Source organism: Pongo abelii, chromosome 1 (genome assembly GCF_028885655.2).
Source record: "Pongo abelii isolate AG06213 chromosome 1, NHGRI_mPonAbe1-v2.0_pri, whole genome shotgun sequence".
NCBI classification, from domain to species: domain Eukaryota; kingdom Metazoa; phylum Chordata; class Mammalia; order Primates; family Hominidae; genus Pongo; species Pongo abelii.
The window spans coordinates 200,054,245-200,080,846 of NC_071985.2; the positions used below are offsets into that span (position 1 = coordinate 200,054,245).

A 26,602-nucleotide genomic window follows, 5' to 3' on the forward strand; every position below is an offset into this window, starting at 1 on the left:
CAAGCAATTGTAAATATTAAAGTGTAATACAAACCAGAAGCTTGAAAACTCAGGATACAAATAGACATAAAACAGGAAGAAATAAATGACAGCTTCCAATAAAAGAACAAGCATATCTCAGAAATGAAGAGCAAAGTGCAAAGTGTTCAATGGGTAACATACAGAAATAAAGTATAATAAAGCACATACAGGAAGAAAACTTAAATATCTAAGAAAACAGAAATTATGTAAAGAGCTAAAAAATATGAGACTGAAAGTGATAAAAGGGCACTTTGGGAGGCCAAGGCAGGCAGGCGGATCACTTGAGGCCAGGAGTTCAAGACTAGCCTGGCCAACATGGCGAAACCCCAGTTCTACCAAAAAATACAAAAATTAGCCAAGCATGGTGGCACGTGCCTGTAGTCCCAGCTGCTGGGAGAGTGAGGCAGGAGAATCGCTTGAACTCGAGAGGTGGAGTTTGCACTGAGCTGAGATTGTGCCACTGCACTCCAGCCTGGGCAACAAGAGCGAGACCCCATCTCAAAAAAGAGGAAAAATAAAAACACAGAAAGAAGGAAGGAAGGAAAGAGAGAAAAAGAGGAAAGAAAGAGAAGAAAGAAAGAAGAAAGAAACAAAGGAAAGAAGGAAGGAAGGAATGAAGAAAGAGAGAAAGAAAGAAGAAAGAAAAAAGAAGGAAGGAAGGAAGAAAGAAAAAGAGAAAGAAAGAAAGAAAAAAGAAAGAAGGAAGGAGAGAAGAAAGAAAGATAGATAAAAGGCAAACAAGCCAATTTATGTACAATAGGAGTCCCTAAAGAAGAAAACCTAAATAAATTAGACAATTAATATTTAAAATTATACTCTAGGAAAACTATTTAGAACTAAAAGAAAAACTTAACATATATATTGAAAGGTCCACCAGGTTCCTGGGAAAATTATCCTGCAATGCTCAGCTCCAAGACAAACCCCAGTAAAACCGTAAGATTTTAAAGAAAAATAAAACGTTCTCTGAGCCTCAAGATTAAATTAGGTTGTTATCAGATTTCTTAATAGCCACACACAAAGCAAAACTGAAGGAAAGAAAGTACAAACCAAGAATTTTATATGCAGTGATTTTTATGCATCAAGACAATGAGAACACAGTAATGAGTATTCAAGAATTCAGGAATATTTTCCTCAGGAGCCCTTCCTGAAGAATCTACTGGGAGGACAAGTTTTAACCAACCAAATGATAGTTAAGGAATTTCAGCAACAGGACTGGTGTTAAGAATTGAAAACTGCATATTGAAATCTACAATGAAGATGAAAATAAAGACTGAAGAATAGTATGTAAATGTCCTAGGTTCTGACAAAGTGGAGATAACATGATTTTTTAATGGGAAGAGAAAGAAGAGAGAAAGCGGAAAGTAAAATGAGCCCACTGGTTGCCACACAGATAACAGGTGGGAGTCAAAGACCATCTAAAAGTTTCCCAAACTTGGCACTATGGACATTTTGGGCTAGATGATTTTTTTGTTATAGGGCCTGGCTGTCCTGTGTGTTATAGGATGTTTAGCGGCATCCCCAGCCTCTGCCCAATAGATGCACATCTCTCCCAGTTGTGACAACCAAAAATACTTCCAGACATTGCCTAGTGTCTTCTGGGGAATAAAATGGATACACTCCCCCCACCTCTGTTGAAAGTCATTGATCAAAAGATGCACTGGTTGAGAACCAGTTAATAAAACAGTAAGAACATAAGTAGAAAAAAGAGGACTAAGGACATTTATAAATATATTAATATAAAAGTAATTACTAGAAGAAAATATAAATTTTGCCAAATACTAATACATATATTTTTAAGTACTCCAAAAAAACACACTGTGAAAGAACCAGTAAATATTACAAATGCACCAAGTAAATATAATACAAAATAATACGACAGACCCGAAAACAAACATAGCCACTATATCATTAAATATAATTAGGTTTAATTATAAAGATGTTCAGATTATCTCACAAAATAAAACTCGACTCTGTGCTATCACAAGAGGCATACCTAAACAAAGTGATTTAAAATGGCTTAAATACCATGTATTGAAATCTAAAGCAAAACAAAGGAATAACAGACATATGCAAACAACAAAACAGGAATCACCATCCTCACACCAGATAAGTTAGAATTCAGGGCCAAAGGCATGAAAGAGGACAAGGAAGGACACTTTACAGCACTAAAGGAGATTATTCACAATGAAGATATAACAGATATCGATAACTATGCACCCAATAAGAAAGCAGATGTGTCATAAAGCAGAAACCAGGAGGTGCAAAGACAAATCGGAGCATGCCAATAACAGCAGTTTTAACTCACTACTCTCAGTCTATAACAAATCAAGGAAACAAAAGTAAGGCTGTAGAAGACCTAACCAAAATAATCATAAGGAAGTTTTTATGAATATGAATATCTGTCAAACTCTGCACCCAATATTAGAGAATATGCTTTCTTTTGAAGCATACATGGAACATTCATGCAAATATCCCTTATACGTAGAGAACTCTTAAAAATTGAGAAAAATAAGTCTAAAAGTACCATAAGCAAACATTCAAAGACTATGAAAGAAAAGACATGCAAAAACCTTGAAATATATGAAAAGGTGCTCAGTTTCACTCCATTATTCCTTACCTATTAGATCAGCGAAAATCCAAAAGCTAGACAACACACTGTTGACAAAAATGTGGGAGAAACTGTCACTGTCACTGCTGATCCAACTCACAGAGGAGAATTTGATGATATACACTATTTGAACAATGAATACACTAAAAGCCCAGACTCTATCACCACACACTATATCCATGTAACATGACTGCACTTGTACCCCTAAATCTAGAAAAGTAAAATAATAATAATAATAATAATAAAGGCAATGGATGAAACATAGTAACTGTGTTTGAATCTATGAGTTCATAATAATATTTTTAAAACAAATAATCCTATTTAAAAATGGGCAAAGGGCGTGAATAGACATTTCTCAAAAGAAAATATACAGATGGCCAGCAAACATATGAAAAAATACTCAACATCACTATTCATCAGGGAAATGCAAATTAAAAACACAATGAGGCCGGGCATGGTGGCTCACACCTGTAATCCCAGCACTTTGGGAGGCCGAGGCAGGTGGACACCTGAGGTCAGGAGTTCAAGACCAGCCTGACCAACATGGTGAAACCCCGTCTCTACAAAAATATACAAAAATTAGCCAGGCATGATGGCAGGCACCTGTAATCCCAGCCACTCGGGAGGCTGCGGCAAGAGAATCGATTGAACCCAGGAGGCAGAGGTTGCAGTGAGCTGAGATGGCACCACTGCACTCCAGTGTAGGCGACAGAGCAAGACTCTGCCTCAAAAAAGAAAAAAAGAAAAAAAAACACAATGAAATACCACCTTACTCCTGCGAGAATGGCCATTATGGATAAGTGAAAAAACAATAGAAGTTGACATGGATGTGGGGAAACGAGAACACTTAGACATTGCTGGAGGGAACGTAAATTAGTACAACCTCTATGGAAAGCAGTATGGAGATTCTTTAAAGAGCTTAAAGTAGATCTGCCATTTGATCCAGCAGTCTCACTACTGGGTATCTACCCAAAGGAAAATAAGTCATTAAATGAAAAAGACACTTGCGCATGTATGTTTAGAGCAGCACAGTTCACAACTGCAAAGATGTGGAACCAACCTAACTGTCCATCAGCTAATGAGTGGATAAAGAAAATGTGGTATACGTACACCATGAAATACTATTCAGCCATTAAAATCAATGAAATAATGTCTTTTGCAGCAACTTGGATGGAGCTGGAGGCGTTATTCTAAGTAAAGTAACAGGAATGGAAAAACCAAAAACTGTATGATCTCACTTATAAGCGGGAGCTAAGCTATGAGTATCCAAAGGTCTGTATGTACACTAACTCACACTAACACAGGTGCACTGAAATCTCAGAATTCACCTCTATATAATTCATCCATGTAACAAAAACCACTTGTACCCCAAAAGCTATTGAAATAATCATAAATAATAAATAACATTTTTTAAAAATCTCATTAGTCACTTATGGAAAACATTAAGAAACAAGCTATATTTTGATAACCAGTAAGTAAAAGGAGGGAAGAGCAAGCATTCATCCTGCTTTTTGTATGCAATGTATTTCAGGGTAACTAAATACTAAGAGCGGGAGTCTCTTTATAAAAGTATTGCAGCCAGTAAATGAAGAATAGAATTTATCACCATTTTGAAACCTTTATTAAAATAAATTCTGGCAATGATCATCAATGACTGCTAATATCACAAAAAGCGAGGCAACCAGACATTATAGGCCTTCTGATGGAAGTACACAACAACCACCTATGAAGTATTCTTGCCAAAAAAAAAATCAAATTTGAATCTGTTTAAACCTTTGGATCTAAATACCAGTTACAGAAAATACAGATGACAGGGAAACAAGTTCAATGATACCATAAGGATGTAATTGACCTACAGATTCTGGAAAACTCCTCAGTGAAAATGACCTCATCTTAAATCCAGTTGCAATGTATGACATTAACTGAATTCAAATTCAAACAAGCTGTTCTTAAAAATTTTGAGACAATATATGAAGTAGGAACATCATATATTGTTGGTTCCATTCATATATTTGAGACAATATATGAAGTAACAAATTATTAACCTGAGCCTCTGTGGCTCTGTGGTAAAATGGGGATAGCAACAACAATATTTCATTGAGTTGTGCTGAGGCTGAAATGATGTCATCCACCCAAGGTCCTTACCAGCATGCCTGGCCCCTAGGCTCTTTATAGCTATTGGCTGTCAATTACTGGTCAAATGAATAGGGAGGAAAGAAGCTATGATCTGGAGGCAGCCTCAAGGAGTGAGGAGAAAGAACAGCAACCCCGCCTCCCACCAGGAGGAACTTAGGCTGTATGCAAATAAACAGCCTCCATTTGAAAGGGCTGCAGGGAGGTGGGATCCTCTGGATTTATTTATTTATTTAGTAGAGATGAGGTCTCACTATGTTGCTCAGGCTGGTCTCCAACTCCTGGCTTCTAGTGATCCATCCACTTCAGCCTCCCGAAGTGCTGGGATGACAGGTGGGAGTCACTGCACCCAGCCCCAGCAGCTTCTTGACATGGGGCCAACAGATGGCCAACCCCAGCCATGAGGCTTCTCCCTCAGGTAGGGCTTTTTCCTAGTATTACATTCTCAGTTGTACTGGCCATGGCCAGCTCTCTGGCTAGCTACGTTGGAACCCTTCAGGTAACAGTTCTTGTTCCTGCCTGAATTGGCTGGCCAGCCTGAGTGGACCCTGACATTTATAACTGACCTGTATGCCTTACTGCATTTGTGGTCAAACTACAGCTAACAGCAAGAGCATGGACTATAAGGAGTCTGTGATCTCTGTCCTGTCTTCCAGGAAGGTAAGCCCTGTGGGTCTGGTCAGTACTGGAGTAACTGCTAGAAAGAAGTTACATGAAAACATTTAAGCAAGACCCAGAGCTTGCTCCTCAGGGAGACCATGACTCATTTCCTCCAGATCTCATCTTTGCCCCAAGACATGCAGAATATTAGTACATGCCAACCACTAGTAACACCTATAATTGAGATCTGACCCCTACAAGAAAAAACAAGTTCTCAGTGGATTCCAAGCAAAACGAATTCACAATCAAAATTCAATGATAACAGAGCTGTATTAGTCCGTTTCTACGCTGCTATAAGAACTGCCCAAGACTGGGTAATTTATAAAGGAAAGAGGTTTAATTGACTCACAGTTTCACATGGCTGGGGAGGCCTCAGGAAACTTATAATCATGGCAGAAGGGGAAGCAAACACGTCCTTCTTCACATAGTGGCAGGAGAAAGAAGTGCAGAGCAAAGTGGGGAAAAATCACTTATAAAACCATCAGATCTCATGAGAACTCACTCACTATCACAAGATCAGCATAGGGGTAACCGCCCCCATGATTCAGGTACCTCCCACCAGGTCCCTTCCACAACACATGGAAATTATGGGAACTACAATTCAAGATGAGATTTGGGTGAAGACACAGCCAAACCGTATCAAGGGCCTAAAAGGCAAAGTTGCCTATATCTCATTCAATAAGGACAAAAGAGTGAGCGTGTATTAGGAAACTTCAACCTTGAGCTACAGTCTTTTGAATGTCGTCAGTAGGACAATGGGTGGAAGAAGGTGAGAAAAGAATATAAAGACCCTCAACCTGTCCCCCCTTTCTCAAGTACAAAGTGTGATCAGTTCTGTTCCTGAACCAGGAAGCAAATGAGAGGAATCAAGTAAGTTTCAGCCCTCTGGGAACTCTTTCCTGTGTTTTCATCCATAATCATCCTTGTGTTATTTGGATTTCAGACACCTCTGGTTTCCTAGCACAGGGATCCTGAGGGACATATGAAAGTAGATGCATAGGGACCAGCAGACTGAGATGCCACTGGTATAGGCAAGAGGCCATGGCCCCTGGGGTTGTGGACATGCGTGAAGAGCCACCCATGTCTGAAGGACCACAGGGAACAATGAAAAGAAGACACCTGCCCAGCACAAGGGGCTTGAGACCTTGGCCCCAATCTCCCTGACAACCTGTGTCTCAATGACTTCCCTTCCTTTTCTCCCCCATGCTTTTGGTGTAACAGGAAGAAGCCAGAAGAATCGAAAACACATTCCTTTTTTGGCAGTTTAATATAATTTATTAACTTACCAGGCCATTCCATCCCAAAATATGATTTGACCAGCTTTAAGAGATGTACATAACAGCACAAAAAAAATAAAATAACAGAAAATGGGGAAGTGAAAGCAAAGCCAAATAAAATGAAGCCAGGGATTGGTCCACAAATTGCAAAACAAAAGGGCCTTTCAGGTTTTAGAATTGGACATTAAATCCCTGAGGATCCTGATGGACAAAATTTAATATATTTTAATTTCACAGTCCCTAAGAGGGAATTAAAATCAATCACAAATGTCTCATTTCCATAAATTAGTTGGTCGAGAAAGGTCCCTGGAGATAACACCTGTGCTTCCTGTTTCTCCAGGACACACCAGCCGGGTTTAGCGTGAGCTCCTGACCCTACTACTGATGCTGGCGCTCCAGCCTAGCTGGCCTTACCTCTCCATCTATTTCTGGGAAACTTCAGGAACAGGGTTGGGTTGGCGACCTCATACGCGGTCATGAACAAGCCCTTTCCTCTCAAGTGCTGTCCACAGTGGGATTCTCTCCTGCCCTTCCCCCTGGGTGAAGTCTGCAGTGGAGGGTTTCAAAGTGTCTCACCACCACTTCCTGCTGGTCCCCAGTGCCTATAAATATGCAGAAGCTTCTCTGTGGTCCATGAATCCCCCCAAAGCGCTGAAGCCAAGTGTATTCTATGTGGAAGGAGAAGACTCCTTTCTCCTCTGTGCCACATTTGTCACCTGCCACCAAGTTAGGGCTCCCTGAGCCCCAGTGACTCGAGATTCTAGTAGTCACAACTCCGCCAGCCTGGGCCTGTGGCTCCTCTCCTGCTTGGGCTCAGATACATCTGTCATGCTGCTCCAGGACCAGCTTAGAGAGTGATTCTTGTTTTCCTGATCCCCCTTCCCGTGGCCCTCACCCTCTAGGTGGCACAATTTTTATGGGATATTTTTCTACAATGAAAATGTAAAAAAAAAAAAAAAGTGACTTTAGAAATAAGTATCATATAATGGCAGGCATGATCAGAAGCATCTTTACACACAAAGAGAATCACCAACAGCGCCCTGATTAGAAAATCAATGTCTATGTGAATCCCTAGACGACTATAGCATGTTTAGGTAAAATTATCTAATGGATTCTTCTTTTTAGTCTTCTAATGCTCTTGACTTAACCAAGTGGCTCTTAAAACAAAGAAGCTCTCAGCTTTGAGAAGTGGGGGAACTAAACACACACTGAAAAGAACTGGTACCTCTCAAACTCTGTCTCTTCCTCCAAGCAGCATAAAATGGGGTCACTGGGGTGCAGGCTCCTGTAGGGTTCCTAACAGAGACTAGTGAGAGATGCGGCACAGGAGGTGAGGAGAAAGGTCACCCACTCAGCTGCAGCATGGGGTGGGGGAAGCAACAATAAGGTAAGGAAGGAATGTGCCTTTGCCCCCCGAAAACATGCATTTATTTGGAGGTAAGTGCAGGCTTGCTGAAAGTCAGAGGGAGGGCAAAATGATGCTAAAGACATGCTAGCAGTAATACTGATGCAGGGAGTGTGAAGAAATAGCCAGGAACTGTGGGGGAAAAGGCACCAGTGTCTACCATCCCAGGCCTCCAGGCCCATTTCAAATCCCTCCTCTCCTGCAAAGCCTTCCCTGCACTCCCACTGCATGGAGCACTAACCCCTTGTAGCAGATTGGGGCAGGGGCTTGAGATTGGTGTTTGCTATTAACAGGTGGGGGAGTTGAGCAATGCCCAAATGGAGGATGGGATCAAAACTGAGGTTAAGGGGAGCTTTGGGAGGCTGAGGTGGGAGGATCACTTGAGGCCAGGAGTTCAAGACCAGCCTGGGCAACACAAGACCCCCATCTCTCCAAAAAAAAAAAAAAAAAAAAAAAAATGAGGTAAGGGAATATTTTGAATGATTAATTTTGACTTTAGATATTGACTCCATTCAGAAAGAGACCTCTCAGGCAGCTGGGTAACTCCAGCCCAACTGTAAATGCTCTTAGAAGGGAGAAAGTATTGGCAGAACTGAGTCCAGGATGAGTCCAATGGGCAGGTCTCTCCAGGCACGTGCAGGGGAGGCTTGGATGGGAGCCACTGAGTGTGTACATCAATGCATGTGCTGAATGGGCAGGCCAAGAGCCCCATGATGGGTGATGGTAGACATGGGGGCTTTGAGACGCCCAGGAGTCACCCAAGCACAGCTGGTTGGCAGGCAGCTGGGCTCCTAAGAGGAGAGGCCACAGCAGGACACAGATCTGGAAGTCATTAGCATCTACACAGAAGAAAAGAGAGAAAGAAAAGAAAAGAAAAAAAGAAGAGAAAAGAAAGGGAAACAGAGTGAATGAAGAAGCAAGCCTAGGACAGAACTCGAGTACAAAGACCCAAAACAGCCTGGGTGAGGCAAGTTCACCTGCAACACCCACACCCACTCCAGACATCACTGCTTTCATTACTTCAAAACTGCACCCCTGTCCCCAAAGGGTGTTACTCCCCTTCAGAAAGTGACTTAATTCTTTTCTGCAGCCCGAAAGCAGAGAGCTATCCCCACTGGGGGCCCCAGAACAAGATGAGGCAGGACGGACTACCCAGAGCACCTGACTACATTATTTAGCATGGAGGGAACCTAGCTGCTTTACTCTGCTTCTGGGAGGAGGCTACAGGGGACAATAAGGCCAAGGCAGCCATGACCATGAGTTCAGCTGCTGAGGTCAAGGCCTTAGAAAAAACCGAGTATCTGAAAAAGTCTTGGCCCCTCCTTTCCCTGCCCCTACCTTTGGGTCTGCTGCCTCTGGGGGTCTGAGGAATGGGAGGCCTAAGGTCCTTTAGGTACCTTTTTGTCACTTCAGAGGAGCCAATGCCCTTCTTGAAGTGGAGGGTGAAGAAATCAAGGGGAGGCAGCCATCTGGGAAGACGATCCTGCCTTTAGCAGCTCACATGATGTAACACCCTCCCAGGGCAGCATTTGCTGGTTTGGTTTTCCATAACCCGGGTCTGACCTGTGGCCAGGAAGGCTGAGAAACTGTCCACCCATTCTGCAGAGTGAATCTACTTCCCAAGAGCAGAATCACGCTAGCAAAGCTCAGGGTGTGTAAAACCAGATGTCAGTTTATCTGAGCAGCCAGACCTACTGGAGGGCGCCTGGGTACCCAGCAAGCTCGTGGGTACACAGCAAGCCTGGAACACTGAAGCCCCCTGAAAGAGTGCTTCTTCCAAAGGAAGTCAGGTAGACAAGGAGGAAGGGACCATCTGGGCCATTTTCTCGCCTGGCCTACACTGGCCTTGCTTTCATGACTGAACCTCTATTAAGATTCATGAGACAAGAATGGCAGATAATAAACATCAAAACTGTTCACTAAAGATATGAGACACTAACACACTACCAAGCCCAGGGGAAAGGGTGACCAAGTGGAGAAAGGACTACCACCTCACATCCACACAGAGCTCAGCTTGACTTCCACAGTGAGAGCTCCAGAAAACTCAGGGCTACGTGAAGAATTCAGGGGTCAGTAACAAGGAAGACAGGGTCCAAAACATGATGGTAGGGGGTGGGAGTGGGGAAGGGTCTAGATCTCCTTTGAGGGCCATCTTCCTCTCCATTCAGCACTATCAAGTAGCTCTGTCCTAGGCCCAATACTTGAATCTGAAATTCTTCCTTTCTCATTAGTTTAACTACTTCGCATACACAGATCTCTAATCCTAGCCTCTCCCCTAGCTTCTAGCCGACATCCAAATGCATAGCATCACCATGATTTCCCTTAAGCACCTCAGGTTCTAGACATACCAAACTAAACTTCTTATCTTCTGCCCTCCTGCTCTATCAGCCTCTCCTCCTTGTGCTCCCAATTCTGAATGAGGACATGCTCTACCCAGTCACCAAAGGCATTCTAGCTTTCCTCTGATGTCCTCCCATCTGCCTCTGAGACCTTTCCCATTCATTCCCTCCTCCTCAGTGTCACCACTGCTGTAGTTCAGACCTAGCCTTTAGCTGAAATACCACAACAGTGTCCCAACAGGCCATCCTAATTGCAGCATGTCCAAGTTCCATTCAGCTGTCAGATTTCAACCATGCACATCTGAACATTGCCCCAGGCCTGGTGTTGACACTCCATTCATATGTGAGGTCCTCAGTGACCTTGCCCTAGCACTCCTCTAATATCAGCTCCCTGTTCCCAACCTCCCATCATACAACCCCACCCTGAATCCATGCTATTCCATGCAACAATGCCTTTCCCTGGAACTCCTTCCATCTCCCTCATCTCAGGATCCTTCCTCTCAGCTCACATTACTAGACAATATCACTGTATTACTGCAGTTACTGACATCTGCTGACTTCTATCCAGGGTTCATCCCATGACCCCTGCCCCATAGAGATAACGTGGGCCAGAAAAGGTAAACTGGGAGGGAGTTGACGGTGATCCTAGTGGGGCTGGTTCTTGGGAAAGGAGGTTCTGAAAGAGGGGAAGGGGTTAAGAAGGGATATCACTCTGTGGGAGTAGCAAATCTCTCCACTGGCTTCCTCGCATGTTAATAAAAGTTCCATTCTTCAAGGCTGCTTCACATCCACTGACAGGTACTTCCCCAGCCCATGAACCAAGCAGGTTACGAATACATCCCAGTGTCATAAGAGGATGGCAGGAGGGGGATTTTCCTTTAAAGTCCTATGAAAACTGAAGTCCTTGGTCAACAGTTTTAAACCCTTCTAAGGAGAAACTCTGGAGGCCAAAGTGCTGCAAATGTTAAACCATCCTATGTGAACCTTTCTAACTTAGCCTGTCCATGTGGGAGGTGAGTCTCAAGGGTCAACATACAGAAAGCCCTGGGCAGGCCTGGGACAGGATGGCTCAGGGTAAAATTGTGCCAAGAACCTGGAACACAGAATAGCGGTCAAGGCCCTCTCAGTAGATGACCATATACACCAGCACCTTCCACCTCAGTCTTGGCATGGGGACCAAGAACAAAGCTTCTGCTTGCCAAAAGGAAAAGCCAGACAGACAAAAATGTAGGGACCCCAGGCTTCTGTTAGGGTTAACCTATGATCAGCCAAGCATGGCAAGAAGTAGGACTGTCCCCTGAGAAAAAGAGAACTCTTAGATCCCATTTCCTTAGCCAAAGCAGTATCTCATGGGAAGAAAAATTACTTAGGGTGCATATTTTTCCCAGTCTCAACCCACCTATATCTCTCACCCATATTATTGCGAAGATGGAAACTCACATCAAGTATTTTGATAATAGCTCATCCTTGCTCAAATCACTTCACCAATTCTGGATATCCCAAGTCCTTTAATCCTTAGGGATTCTCAGTTTCCATATTTGTTTAAAAAATTCAAAATGTGGAAATTTCATAACAGGAAATGTGGTCTACAAAGTGCATGGAGATTCTGGCCCCTAAGTTACCTAACATGAATGGGAATTCAGTATAGCAATAAGAGCACAATAGACTCAAGACAGACAGATCTGTTGAATCCTGCCTCTCCCACTTACAGATGTGTGACCAGTGCAAGTTACTTAATTTCCCAAGCCTCTAGGAAATGGGGAGAAAGTTAGTACTTATCTCCTGGGGCTGTTGTGAAGATTAAATGCGATGATGTATACAAAGTTCTTAGCACAGAGCTTGCCAAAGAGCAACAGCTCAATAAACACCAGCTATTGCTGCTATTGATGATTTTGTAATGATGTCACTGTTCTTCCTACTCTGTGCTGAGCTCACAGTGGCCTGCTCTAGGCCAACTCCTCTCTCACCAGAGTCTCAACATTCTCCCCTGAGGATATGCCCCCACAGAGAAAGTAGGAGAACCACTGCTGATGGGGTGGATTACACATGGACGGTGTGAAGGCACAGTGAGAGTTTGGAATCACTGCTCAGGACCACTGATTTAACTCTAATCTCCTAAGTTGCCAGTTTGGCTCAAATACTGACACAACTCTTACATGATAGCAAATACAAGGACAGTCAGGATTCTGTGTGGGTCTTTACAGAAGAAAAACAAATTACACTTAAAAATGCCTTCAAATCTGGATCCTTAGTATTTGTAATTCACTTCCAAATTACCTGGTTTATACCAAGATAACTTCCCTGGGTACACACCAAGCTTAAAAATTGGAAAGTTTTCTCTCTAGCATACATCTTATGATATAAGATATATACATTGAGTCCTCTTTTGTTGTTGAGGAAACTGTCCCCTACGATGCCTTCCCTCCTGCATGGGTTCTCCGATGAGCACTGAAGTGGGAACTGTTGTTGAAGTCTTTGCCACACTCTGTGCACTTGTAGGGTTTCTCCCCTGTGTGGATTCTCTGGTGAATAATAAGACTGGAGCTCTGGTTAAAGCATTTCCCACACTCTCTGCACTTATACGGCTTCTCTCCCGTATGAATCCTCTGGTGAGTAATGAGGTTAGAACGGTCACGGAAGAATTTTCCACACTCAAGGCATTTGTAGGGCTTCTCTCCTGTGTGCACTCTCTGGTGTGTGATGAGCTTGGAGCGCTCACTGAAGCACTTCCCACAGTCCACACATTTATACGGCTTCTCTCCAGTGTGGGTGCGCTGGTGGTTGGCCAGGGTGGAGCTCTTACTGAAGCTTTTCCCACATTCAGCACATTCATATGGTTTCTCTCCCGTATGGATTCTTTGGTGACTAATGAGGGCAGAGCTCTTAGAGAAGCTTCTTCCACATTCAGAACACTGATAAAGTTTCTCCCCTGAGTTTGTGCTGTGTGGTCCAGGAGAATTCAAGTCCTTACTGATACTTTGAGGTTGTTCAGGAGCTGTCTCTTCTGTAGAATTCCTCCAGTGAGCACTAAAAGATGGGCTTTGGGCAAAGTTTCCCCCAGGCTCACTACACTGGTCAGGATTTCCTCCCAAGTGGATTCTCTGATGTTTCAGAAGGTTTGAGCTCTGGTTGAAGCTTTTCCAACATTCTCCACATTTATAGGGCTTTTCCCCCGTGTGGATTCTCTGGTGAGTGATGAGATTAGAATGGTCACTAAAGCTTTTCCCACATTCAAGGCATTTATAGGGCTTCTCTCCAGTGTGGATTCTCTGATGGGTATTGAGGTTAGAGCGGTCACTAAAGTTTTTTCCACATTCAAGGCATTTGTAGGGCTTCTCACCTGTGTGGATTCGCTGGTGGGCAATGAAGTGGGAGCTCCGACTGAAGCTCTTCATGCATGTGTCACACTTGTAGGGTTTCTCCGCAAGGTACAGGCCTTGATGGTCAATAAGTTTTTCTAAGTCCTCTTCAGAAGAACTTTCTTGCCACTGTTCCTGTGAGGGATTTCCCCACTGCCCTTCATCTTCATTTTCATTTTCACTGTCTTCTCCCCAGTCAAGAGGTTGGCAAACAGCTTCTGTAGGACATTTTGATAAGGCTCCAGGCAAACCCTCAAAAATGTCCTGCTCTGAAATCTGGTCTTCATCCTCATGCCTCATTTCAAAACCTGAAAAAATTGACAGAAATGCAGTTTTTCTTCACTCATTAGTTAGCGCGTGTGTGTATGTGTGTGTGTGTGTGTGTCTGTATTGTACATCTGTGAATTTGGTTAACATGAATTTGATTCTTATATCTTCTATCGCACATCTTATAAATGTAACTAACATGAAACTGATCAAGTTTTGGTACATACAAGTGTTTCTGACCTGCAAAGCTGAGGAATGGACTCTAGGACATGGTGACCCCACCAAGTGAGCCATGGGGCTCAGCCCAGCAGTCACAGCCAACCTGTTTCCCCAGCAAACTCCTCTTAGTACTCAATCATGAACACCTCCTTCTTCTAGTACATTCCATATATCCTGTGTCATACTAGATTGAATAAAGTCTCTAACTGCCCAGATATACCTAGTAAAAGATAGAATGACTGACTGACTGACTGACTGATTCGGGGGATCACACAAAGCTAGAGACTGGATAATCTGAGCAAAGCAGAAATACTTTTTCCCATTCAATCCTATTCTCTCTTTTAGTTAAGAGACAAAAGATAATGAGCCTGGCTTCCTCACTCTCTGCACATGCCCACGGATTTTGAGAACATCCAATTATTCCAGGCTTACCCATGTCTGGGGCTTTAGGACACAAGGTTGGAGGTCTGACAGCATCTTCACTGGCCACTTCACCCCAGGCTTCCTGGGCATCAGTCTCGGCACTACTCTGCCCACACCTAGGGAGACCTGCAGCCTCCCGGACAGTCCCCATGGCCCTGACTGCAGTCCGAGCCCTCATCAGCGAGTCCAGTTCCTCATAGAAAGGGCATGTCCCTGGTGGGTGGCTGCTCTTGGCTTTCCGGTAGCTTCGAAGGAGGTTTTTGAATCTGTAGCGACACTGCTCCAGTGTCCGCAGGAAGCCTAGAGCACACAGCCGCTCTGCAATGGCCCGGTACACCTGGCTGTTCTGGTGACAGGTGCGAAGCTTTTCCGAGAATGGGGACTCACTGAGAATTGCCAGGAAGGCCTTGGTCTCCTCATAGCCCCAGTGCACACCTGCTGTCAGGAGTGAAGAGTTGAGAACTGTGAGACTTAATGAGATGTGCCTAGGTCATCAGAGAATAGAGTCACCTGCCCTTCAAAATACCTAGAACATAGGCATGTCAGAAACTATCCAGGTACCTGGAGAATATCCCTTTGCTTCTCAGGGGCATGCTAGGACAGCCAGCCAGAGCTTCCCACCCTCACCCTATTCTAAGAGATTCTATTAACACTTCAAGTCTTGGCTGAAGGTAAGGACTTAGGTAGCCATGTTATATCAATTATATCAGGTGATCCCATGTCCCTGGCTTTAGCTGATTAGTTCAGGGAAAGGCCTGTAATCGGGATGCATGTGATTTTCCCCATATTCACTCAATACCTGTCCTCTATTTATTTTATAAATTCTCCTTTTTTTTTTTTTTTTTTTTTTTGAGACAGAGTCTCGCTTTGCCGCCAGGCTGGAGTGCAGTGATGCAATCCTGGCTCACTGCAATCTCTGCCTCCTGGGTTCAAACAATTCTCCTGCCTCAGCCTCCTGAGTAGCTGGGATTACAGGTGCATGCCACCACACCCAGCTAATTTTTGTATTTTTTTTAGTAGAGACAAGGTTTCACCATGTTGGCCAGGATAGTCTTGATCTCCTGACCTCGTGATCCGCCCACCTCAGCCTCTCAAACTGTTGGGATTACAGGCGTGAGCCACCGCACCTGGCCATAAATTCTCCTTTTAACAAAACATGAAAGCTGAGAATTCCTAAAGATTAGAGACGTAAATGAGTTTCAAATAGTCCTGCAAGAAAGGCCAAATGAGGACACACTTTCCTCCTTTGCAGGGGAATGAAAAGGAGGTGGTCTAGTCTCAGCTCCTCTGCAGGAAAGTGATGTAGCCCAGGAAGGCAACACGGTGGAGGGAAAACCATGTGAAACCGGCAGGCAGGAGCCACAGGCTCTGATCCAGGCTCTGCTCCTACCTGTGCATCTATAAGATGCCTCATCTCTTGGACTTTCATGTTTGCACCTTTACAATGACTGGGTGTTTCCCAGACATTGATTATTCAAGTCTACACTGTCGTGATTTCTGCCATTTTCTGTTCAATATTTCACTCGCCATCACTCTTTACCTAAATTTGTTATCTGTGAAATCACAGGTTGATGCACTTATACAAATTAAGAGAAATATATAAATACAAGAATTTAAAGTTCATTCATGTAACGTCGATGATCATCCCATACTACCAGTGACACTTTTGGAAATACTGGATTCACTCTTTGAGGCCCCTTAAGGCTTTAAAAATGTTTGCTTCTATAACTAAGAAGACTTTTGCAAAGAGACTTGGTCATGGGAAAAGAAAGTTGGAGTTTGAGGATACCTAAGGAATGTAGCTCTTCACTCTAGTGGCTTCAATCCAGACTTGCAGCCTGTGCCCTGACCTCAGGGAATAGCAGTCTAGCTGGTAGGAGGATTGGAAATCTGAATCTGACTAAACCCCCATGTTCTTACCAATACGACTCTGGAACAGAGCTGGGGCCCCTGCAATCCTGGGCCCCTGGGTAGACTCATCATTGACCAGGCCAGCACCATTACAGTCTTCTGCCATTTCTTCAGGCTCCCAGCCCCCTTCCTCCTGCTCATCCATCTCTGCGTCACTATCCCCGAGCCTGGGAAGTGCCACGGCCTCTCCTGGGCCATCTGTGGCTCTGATGGCTGTCCGAGCCCTGACCAGGGCCTCCAGCTCCTCATAGAAGGGGCAGGTACCTGGTGGGTGGCTGCTCTTGGCTTTCCGGTAATTCCGTAGGAGGTTTTTGACCCTATAGCGACATTGCTCCAGTGTCCGCAGGAAGCCCCTTGCCCTTAGCCGCTCTGCAATGGCCCGATATACCTGGCGGTTCTGGTGACAAGTCCGGAGCTTTTCAGAGAAAGGAGATTCGCTCAAAATTGCCAGGAAAGTCTTGGTCTCCTCATAGCCCCAGTGAACACCTGACACCTTCATGTCCTCCACATCCCACTGGTATTGTTCCTCCCAGGCTCTTGAATCCCTCCAGGTCAATGCCTGAGCTGGCTCATTATCCAGGCTGTAATCTGCAGTGCTCCTTTTCCCAGAATTTATAAGACTTAGACCCCAAAACTCTGGTCCTTGCTCTTTCTCGGAGGTATTTCTTGGTTTTGAAACTGGAACTCCTACAAAAGGAAGAGAAATGACAGAGTAGAAATGGTCGGTTGAGCGGCATGTTTGTCCAAAATCTCCCTGAAACTTCTATCTTTTCCTTGCAAGAGGCTGATGAGAAATTCCCATGTTGATCTCATAAAATGTCTACAGGAATAGGGAGAGAGAGGAGGTAACACGACCACTATATGAGAAATGTTAAGTGACCTGTTTACTTTGTTCATTTGTTTGTTGTTGTTGTTGTTGTTGTTATGAAACATGAAACATCATATAAGAGTGACTCATTGGTCCACAGATGGGCACATGGCCTAAATTGGCCCAATTAGACTGAACTCTAAGGCTGGAGGAAAATGGTGTGTGTGTGTGTGTGTGTGTGTGTGTGTGTGTGTGTGTGTGTGTGTGTGTGTGTGTGTGTGTGTGTGTGTGTAGTGAGTCTCTGTCCTGCTAGGCATCCATTGCCACCATTGGCATCTCTCTTTTGACCATAAAACAAAACAGCTTTAATATGAAGCTAACACTGAGGATGGCAGACAGAAATAAAGAACACAGACCCATTAGGACATTGCTCAGCTAGTCTGTACTGTGGCTGGAGCATGTCCTCCTCTGGACTTCTAATAATGTGAGAAAATAAATTTCCTTATTTTTAAAAGTTAGCTATGTTTAATGGACTGCTATCCCAACAGCTCCCAGCCCTAACAAAATAGGAAGCCTTTAATTGAAATAAATATTTGAAGAAAACTAGATGAAAAGGGTTTAAAGAGGTATAAGGATAATCTAATTCAGCATTTCCCGAAATCTGTTCCTTTGAACACTATTTCCCCCAGATATCATGTGTAAAAAGGGGTTCCACTGTCAAGCAAGTAGCCAGCGAGCTTCTGGTATCTAAACTTACCATGAGTCAGGCCTATCAGAGTCTCTTCTATTTCAGCTATTCACGTGTCTAACTCCCCGCACAGTGATCCCAGGCTCCACAGGGAAACGGCTCCCTATTATTTGGCTTGCCACATAGGAGTGCTCACATAGAAAGGAGTCTGTGCTGCTTATATGAGCTTCAGGTATTTTGGGCTCTGTGATATTTATTCCTATTGGGTTTAATTCATTGGTCTCATGGGTTTAGTTCACTTAAGTCTGCCTGAGAGAGAGATCCTGTTTACAGTGCTAAAAAAATCTGATTTCTGAGATGGCAGGTCAGGCCTGGCCCCTGGACTGTGGTGAATGGACTGAGGTAAGGAAGGTAATGTGCCCAGAGAGGGCAGGCTCTTGGAAGCCATCCTGCCACCCCGTCTCCAGGCAGACTCCATCCCTGCCATAGGAGTGCTGGCTACAAAGGGCAAGTCTTCTTCCTATGTCTGAAATTCCAGAGACTGCAGAGCCATGATTCTTAAAGGAGCGGCAAAACCCTCTTTGGGAACTGAGTGTATCAGAAGCATGACAACATCACCTTCAGAGGGTACGTCTCCTTACCCAGGCACACGCTGTTCCCACAGTTGTCTCCTGGGGGGTCTTTACAGAGCTCCTTCTCAGCATGTTTGCCAGGGCCCAGGGCTTCCTGCGAGATGCACAAGACAAGGACCCCAAACATCACTGACCTTTGACAACAGCCTAGGAACCCTAGCAGGCTCCCAGGAAAGATGATGGGAACAGAGGGATACCATGTGTGAAGCTGGCATCATAAGGAGCAGGATGGCCATTTGGTACATACATGTGTTTGGGGATGTTTGGGGCCCAGCAGGCTGGGGGTGAAGGGCAAAGGCTAACACCCTGGGCCTCACGCCCTTTTGCTGAGCAGAGGTCATGGAGAGAGAGGAGGAACACTGGCGGGGCAAGAGCACAGGAGCAGCAATGACAGGAAAGGAAGAACGAGTAGCAGCTTACCTGGGACTCAGCTGTCACCTCCCAATCTCCAACGCTCCCCATCTTTGGGAGAGTAGGGACTCGGGGAGTGAGGACAGCTGAGGAAAAGAAAAAGTCACTGAAACCCAAGCTCTGGTTCCCAAAAAATCACCTCCCTTTGAGATCGGCTTTCCAAAAGTCACACTTGGATCAAGCTAGGGCTATCCCTATGGCCAGTGCAGACTTCCCCTTTACTTCCCCTCTAGAGTGTGTAGCTCCTAAGCTGCTGTGAGTGGTGTGCCATGTGGGAGATGCCAGCCCTGACCTCCTGTGATCACCACCCACCCCTGTCCCAGCCTGCACCTGCTGCAGGACTCCAGCTACAGCAGGGCATGATGACATCATCGACAGCCACAGCCTCTTTACGAGGCTGGCTTACTTCTCAGTAAGTGTGCGCACCATACTGCAGCCTATCCCTTGCCCTGAATTCTGCACATCCTTCTTCCCCATGCACCCTTCCTCACCTCCCATCCCTCTCCCCTGCAGAAGGCCTCATTCCCTAATGTTCTCAGATTCTTGTACTCACCACTCTCTTTCAAAGGCTGTGGTGCCATCTTGGCATTTAGATGATTGGGAAGGTCAGGGCATGTATTCTTCACCCCCTTCTTCTGGGACTGTCCCTCAGGCCAGGGATCCACTGGCTGCAGCTGAAAGCTCTGAGCTTCTTCCCCTGTCTTTAAGGGCCTGGTCTCTTCTGTATACAATTCCAGTTCCTACACACAAATAGTCAAAATTCCCAATCATCAATTCAATAAGACCCACTTTGGTATTTTGAGTACAACTGCAGTCCAGAGGCTAACAGGCTCTTTTAAGATCCAAAATGGTTTGAAATAGGATGAGAAAGCCATCAGAGTGAGTTCGGTAGGTAGACCAGTATTTATACCACCAAATGAGTACCATCTGTCGAACACAGGGTGGCGATCCAAGTGTTTCAATGAGAGTCCCACTGTTCAAAACATTTTTGATTCATAAAGAGATAAATTATGTAAAATTTGTGTAACATTAAAAAATAACCCATAAGCATCAAAAATAGGTTGCTTACTTTTTAAATGATCAAAAAAAGATAAAAGTTACCAAGTTGTATATTAAAAGGCAAAGGGAGGCATAAAAACAGGAAAAAAATATAAAATTATAACCCCAAATGCAATTGCTCTAAATATCTCTGCTGAAAGAGAAAAACATTTTTAAAATAAAATTTTTAAAAAGGACAAAGAATTACAGATGGAGGCTGGGTGCAGTGGCTCATGCCTGTAATTCTAGCATTTTGGGAGGCTGAGGCAGGCGAATCACTTGATGCCAAGGGTTCAAGACCAGCCTGGGCAACATAGCAGACCCTCACCTCTATAATAAATAAATAAATAAAATTAACCAGGCATGATGGCACATGCCTGTAGCCCCAGCTACTCAGGAGGCTGAGGCAGAAGGATCACTTGAGCCCAGAAGTTTGAAGTACCAGTGAGCTGTGATCATGCCACTGCACTCCAGCCTGGACAATGGAGTGAGAACTTGTCTCAAAAAAAGAAATTAGATGGAATTTTAAAATGAGATAAGAGTATGTTTTGTTAATCTTACAATAGAAGGACAGGCAAAAGACAAGGCACTCTAACTCAAAAGGAAAAAGGAAGTGGCAATTTTCATTTCAATGTTGGATTTCAGGCAAAAAAAAAAAGGTACTCAGAGATATAGAGAAGATATTTAAAATAAAAGGGAATAATCAACTAAAATAACATTACCCAATCAACTTCATCAATCATACAGCTAATTTCTTATCTCTATTTCTCAGCTGGTTCCAAGTTCAGAGGTAGAGAGGTCAAGGTGTTACCCAGGCTATAAAACCTCCAAAATATAACAATCTCAATACTTTATAGAAACACCTAACTTTTAAAAACGTATTTCAATTTTTTTCAATAGATAATAGACTCACATGGTTTAAAAACAGAAAATACATACATGGGTATATTCAGTGAAAATGCCCCACCTCCATCCATCTTCATCCCATCGACCCCGTTCTTTTCCCCTCTCCTCATCACAGGTAACCATGTTCTTCTGCATTCTTTCAGAGTTTCTTTCTACATACAAGCAAATGTAAATGTGTATTCTTAGCTTCCCTCTTTTTTATACAAAAACTTATGACTAGATATACTGCTCTGAGTCTTATTTTTTTGAACCAAAATAATAACAACTATCTTCATTAACTTACTGAGTTTGCCAAACTTAGCTCCAAAACTTTTTTGGCTGGACTGAAAATTCAGATCCACTCACAGAGAAGGATTTTTACCATTGAGAAGACATATAGGAATGGGCCATGAGCATCAAGGGCCATTCCAAATAAGAAGATCCACCAGTGTCCTGTGTGACTTCACGGGGAGAAAACATCTGCTTATCAATCTTCTTATATGGTCATGTTAAAAAAAATTCACTTTGTTATCATTAGAATCTACAGAGGAACTGTGTGACTAAATTCAACAACAATCTTTACTCTCAACCCCAGTGCCTCCAACTATTACCATCCCTAAGCAAAGATTCTGATTCCATAGATGGTAATTTTGGACACAGAAAGAAGTAGATTCAAGTGACAACCAGGAGACAAAAAATTAGTAGGTCAGACTTCTAGTTTCCAAGAAGTCTGTAGAGTCTAGAAGTTGCTACTCTAGACTCTACAGTAACAAGTAAAAAGCTGAACAAACTGAAAAAATCAACAACTCTCCTTAGATCTGTCAGAGAAGTGAGGTCACAGGGCAAACCACTCTCCCCAAAATTGGAGAGACAAACAGGTAGAATCAGAGAATCACAACTTAGTGGAGCAGAAGCCTCTGTGGGAACCAGTGCCAGGGGAGAAAAACCTAAACTGTAATTGACGAACTGCTAGAAGGTCAGTGTGGACAACTCTGAGAGGTAAAAACTCCAGGGCACTTAATCACTGAGCAGGGGCACATTTTTGTAAGTTTTATCTCCAGGAGCTCAACCAGATCCTCACAGTGAATATCAGAGAAAAATCTCTTCATGCTTATGGCAGATGGCAGGAAAAAAGAACCATTTTGAAATATGCCAGGGCACTCTGCTCTTCTTAATAAGTCCTGTCCTCAGCAGAAACTATTTTACCAAAGCCTAACCTAACTGTCGGAAGAGAAATATGCAATTCCAGCTCCCTCTGCTCTTCCACATGGAAGATAAGAAATACCCAGTGCAGCCCCCTCTAGGCATCCTGTCCCACCTAAGATGGGAAAAAATTGAGAAGCACTGGCAAAGGTCAGAGTCCAGGGACACAGGTACACCAATATAAGACCCAGAAAAAAGAAGAGCAAACTAAATCCAAAGTAAGCAGAAGAAAAGAAATAAAAATTGAAGCAGAAATAAATGAAATTTAAAACGGGAAATCAATAGAGAAAATCAACAAAACCAAAAGCTAGTTCTTTGAAAAGATTAATAACATCAATAAGCCTCTAGTCAGACTAAGAAAAAAGACAGTCCAGGCACAATGGCTCACACATGTAATCCCAGCACTCTGGAAGGCCAAGGCAGTGGATCATTTGAACCCAGGAGTTCAAGACCAGCTTGGGAAACATGGTGAAATCCCATCTCAACAAAAAAAATATATACAAAAATTAGCTGGGCATGGTGGTGTGGACCTGTAGTCCCAGCTACTTGTGGGGCTGAGGCAGGAGGATTGCTTAAGTCCAGGAGGCAGAGGGTGCAGTGAGCCAAGGTCCCACCACTGCACTCCAGCCTGAGTAACAGAGCAAGAACCTGTCTCAAAAATAAAAAAGAAAAGAAGAAAGAAGACAAATTATTAATATCAGAAATGAAAACAGAGACATCACTACAGATCCCACGGACACTGAAAGTATAATAAAGGAATATTATGAACTACATAAATGTTAATAAAGGAATATCTATGGCCACACACTTGATAACCTAGATGAAAAAGACCAATTCCTTTACCCACCCCATCTGCCAAAACTCACACAAAAATAAACAATCTGAATAGGCCCATATCTATTAAGGAAATTGACTGAATAATTAATAACCTTCAACACAAAGCACCAAGCTCAGATGGGACCACTAGTGAATTCTACCAAACATTTAAGGAAGAAATTATAACAATTCTCTACTATCTCTTCCAGAAGATAGAAGCAGAGGGAATGTTTCCTTATTTATTCTATAAAGCCAGCATTTACCCTAATACCAAAACCAAAGAAATTACTTACAAGACAAGAAAGCTACAAACCAATATTCCTCATGAACAAAGATTCAAAAATCGGCTGGGTGTGGTGGCTCAGGCCTGTAATACCAGCACTTTGCGAGGCCAAGGCAGACGGATCACCAAGTCAGGAGTTCGAGACCAGCCTGGCCAATATGGTGAAACCCCATCTCCACTAAAAATACAAAAATCAGCCGGGTGTGGTTGCGGATGCCTGTAGTCCCAGCTACTCGGGAGGCTGAGGCAGGAGACTCGCTTGAACCCAGGAGGCAGAGGTTGCAGTGAGCTGAGATCATGCCACTGCACTCCAGCCTGGGCGACAGAACCAAAAAGACTCAATCTAAAAAAAAAAAAAAAAAGATGCAAAAATCCTCAACAAAATATTAGCAAATCAAATCCAACAATGTATAAAAAAGAAATTACACACCACAACCAAGTGGGATTTATCCCAGGTATGCAAGCCTGGTCCAACACTTGAAAATCAATTAAGGTAACCCATCACATCCACGGGCAAAAAAAGAAAAATCACATGATCATATATTAAATCAACAGATGCAGAAAAAGCATTTGACAAAATCCAACACACATGATAAAAACTAGGCAAACTAGGAATAGAGGGGAACTTCCTCAACTTGATAAAGGACATCTACAAAAAACCTATAGCTAACATCCTACTTAATGGTAAGAAACACAGTGCTTTTGCACTAAGATCAGGAAAAAGGCAAGGATGTTCTCTCTCACTATTCTTTCATACTGGAAGTCCAGACTAATACAAGATAAGAAAGGAAACAAAAGGTACGTAGATTGGGAAGAAAGAAAAAGACTGTCTTTGTTCACAAATGACATGATTGTCTATGGAGAAGATCTAAAAGAATCAACAAAAAAAACCTCTGGGAACTAATAAGCAGTTATAGCAAGGCTGCAGGGTACAAATATGCAAATATGCAAAAGTCAATCGCCTTCCTATATACCAACAATGAACAAGTAGAATTTGAAATTAAAGGCATAATAACATTTACATTCTCATCCAAAAAAATGAAATATTTAGGCATAAATCTAAGAAAATATGTAGAAGATTTACATGGGGAAAACTACCAAAGAAAGGCATCAAAGAAGAACTAAATAAATGGAACAATATTCCATGTTCACAGATAGAAAGGCTCACTGTCGTCAAGATGTCAGCTTTTCCCAATTTGATCTACAGATTCAACACCCAATCAAAATCACAGAAGTTTATCTTGTGGATATCAACAAACTGACTGTAAAGGCTTTTTTTGTTCGTTTGTTTTTCTTTTTTTTTTTTTTTTTTCAATAGCAATGGGGTTTCATCATGTTACCTAGGCTGTTCTCAAACTCCTGGGCTCAAACAATCCGCCCACTTCGTCCTCTCAAAGTGCTGCGATTACAGGTGTGAGCCACTGCACCTGGCCATGTGCAGTTTATATGAAGAAGCAAAGACCTGGAATAACCAACTCAATATTGAAGGAGAAGGAAAAAAATCAAAGGAATGACACACCTGACTTCAAGATTTACTATAAACTACAGTAATCAAGACAGTGTGGTATTGGCAAAAGAATAAAGCGATCAATGGAACAGAATAGAGACCCCAGAAATAGTCCCACATAAAGATAGTCAACTGAACTTTGATAAAGGAGCAAAGGTAATACAGTGAAGCAAATATATTTTCAACAAATGATACTAAAACTGGACATCCACATGAAAAAAAAAGCTTATATCCTATCCTTCACAAAAATCAACTCAAAATGGATCACAGACCTTAATGTTAAAATGAAAAACTATAAAATTCCTAAAATATAGGAGAAAACTGAGATAATGTTAGGTATAGCAACAACTTTTTAGATACAAAATCAAAGGCACAATCCATGAAAGAAATAATTGATAAGCTGGACTTCATTAAAATTAAAAAATTCTGCTCTATGAAAGATACTGTCAAGAGAATGAGAACACAAGCCACAGACTGGGAGAATATATTTGCAAAACACACATCTGATAAAGGACTGTTACCCCGAACATACAAAGAACTCTTAAAACTCAACAGTAAGAAGACAAACAACCCAATTTAAAAATGGGCAAGACTTGAACAGTCACCTCACCAAAGAAAATATACAGATGGCAAGTAAACATATGAAAACATGTATAACATGGTAGGTTATTAGTGAATTGCAAATTCAAACAACAGTAGAATTGCAAATTCTACCTATCAGAATGGCCAAAATCCAAAACACCAAATGCTGGCAAGGATGTGGGGCAACAAGAACTCCCATTCATTGCTAATAAAAATGCAAAATGGTACAGCCACTTTGGATGACAGTTTGGCAATTTCTTACAAAGGTAAACATACTCTTACCATATGATCCAGCAATCATGTCCCTTGGTATTTACCCAAATGAACTGAAAACTAGGTCCACACAAAAACCTGCATATGAATATTTACAGCAGCTTCATACATAACTGCCAAAACTTTGATGGAACCAAGATGTCCTTCAGTAGGTGAGTAGATAAATAAACTGTGGTACATCTACACAATGGAATATTGTTAAGCATTAAAGAGAAATGAGCTAACAAGCCATGAAAAGACGTGGAGGAAACTTAAATGTATACTACTAAGTAAAAGAACCCAATCTGAAAAGGCTATATACTGTATGATTCCAATTACGTAACATTTTTTAAAAGGCAAAACTATGGAGACAGTATAAAGATCGGTGTTGCCAGGGGTTGGGGGAAAGGAAGAATAAACAGGTAGAACACAGAAGGTTTTTACAGCAGTGAAGCTACTCTGTATGTCACTACAATGATAGATACATGTTACTATGTCACTATAATAGTAGCTACAGTTTATAATAGGGCTCTTAATGTCATACATTACAGAATGAATAACATTAAGAGCCCTAACATAAACTGCTACTTTGAGTGATGATAATGATGTATCACTGTAGGTTCATCAATGGTAATAAATGTATTGCTCTGGTGCAGGGATGTTGATAGTGAGGCTTGTCGGGGAGGGATGGGAACTCTCTGTACCTTCTGCTCAATTTTGCTGTGAGCCTAAAACTGCTCTAAAAAATAAAGCCTGTTTTTAAAAAATCCCTGTGCACCTGATGGAGAGGGGGCATCTGACAGAGAGGGGGATTCAACAAGATGGTGATGACAGAAGAAACAAGTAACAATCACAAAATAGCAGAGCTGAAAGAT

The 26,602-nt window shown here is 42.8% G+C and overlaps 1 protein-coding gene across 11 annotated transcripts in view; it reads right to left on the bottom strand.

Moving 5' to 3' along the window:
• Positions 1-6,674: 6,674 nt before the first annotated feature.
• Positions 6,675-26,602, bottom strand: part of ZSCAN20 (zinc finger and SCAN domain containing 20) — a 29,063-nt gene continuing 9,135 nt past the window's right edge. For 3 of the 11 annotated variants that reach the window (XM_024239547.3, XM_054538133.2, XM_054538130.2), the window contains exons 3-8: positions 19,715-19,901; positions 19,171-19,247; positions 18,760-18,844; positions 16,632-17,309; positions 14,721-15,149; positions 6,675-14,110 (exon numbers count right to left, since the gene is read on the bottom strand). In XM_024239547.3, coding sequence (XP_024095315.2) covers positions 12,852-14,110; positions 14,721-15,149; positions 16,632-17,309; positions 18,760-18,844; positions 19,171-19,247; positions 19,715-19,901 — 2,715 coding nt within the window. In that variant the 3' untranslated portion in view covers positions 6,675-12,851. Of the gene's footprint in view, positions 14,111-14,720; positions 15,150-16,631; positions 17,310-18,759; positions 18,845-19,170; positions 19,248-19,714; positions 19,902-21,138; positions 21,258-26,602 lie in introns of those variants that run through there. The other 8 variants (XM_063713494.1, XM_063713493.1, XM_024239549.3 and 5 more) reach the window with 5 other exon arrangements.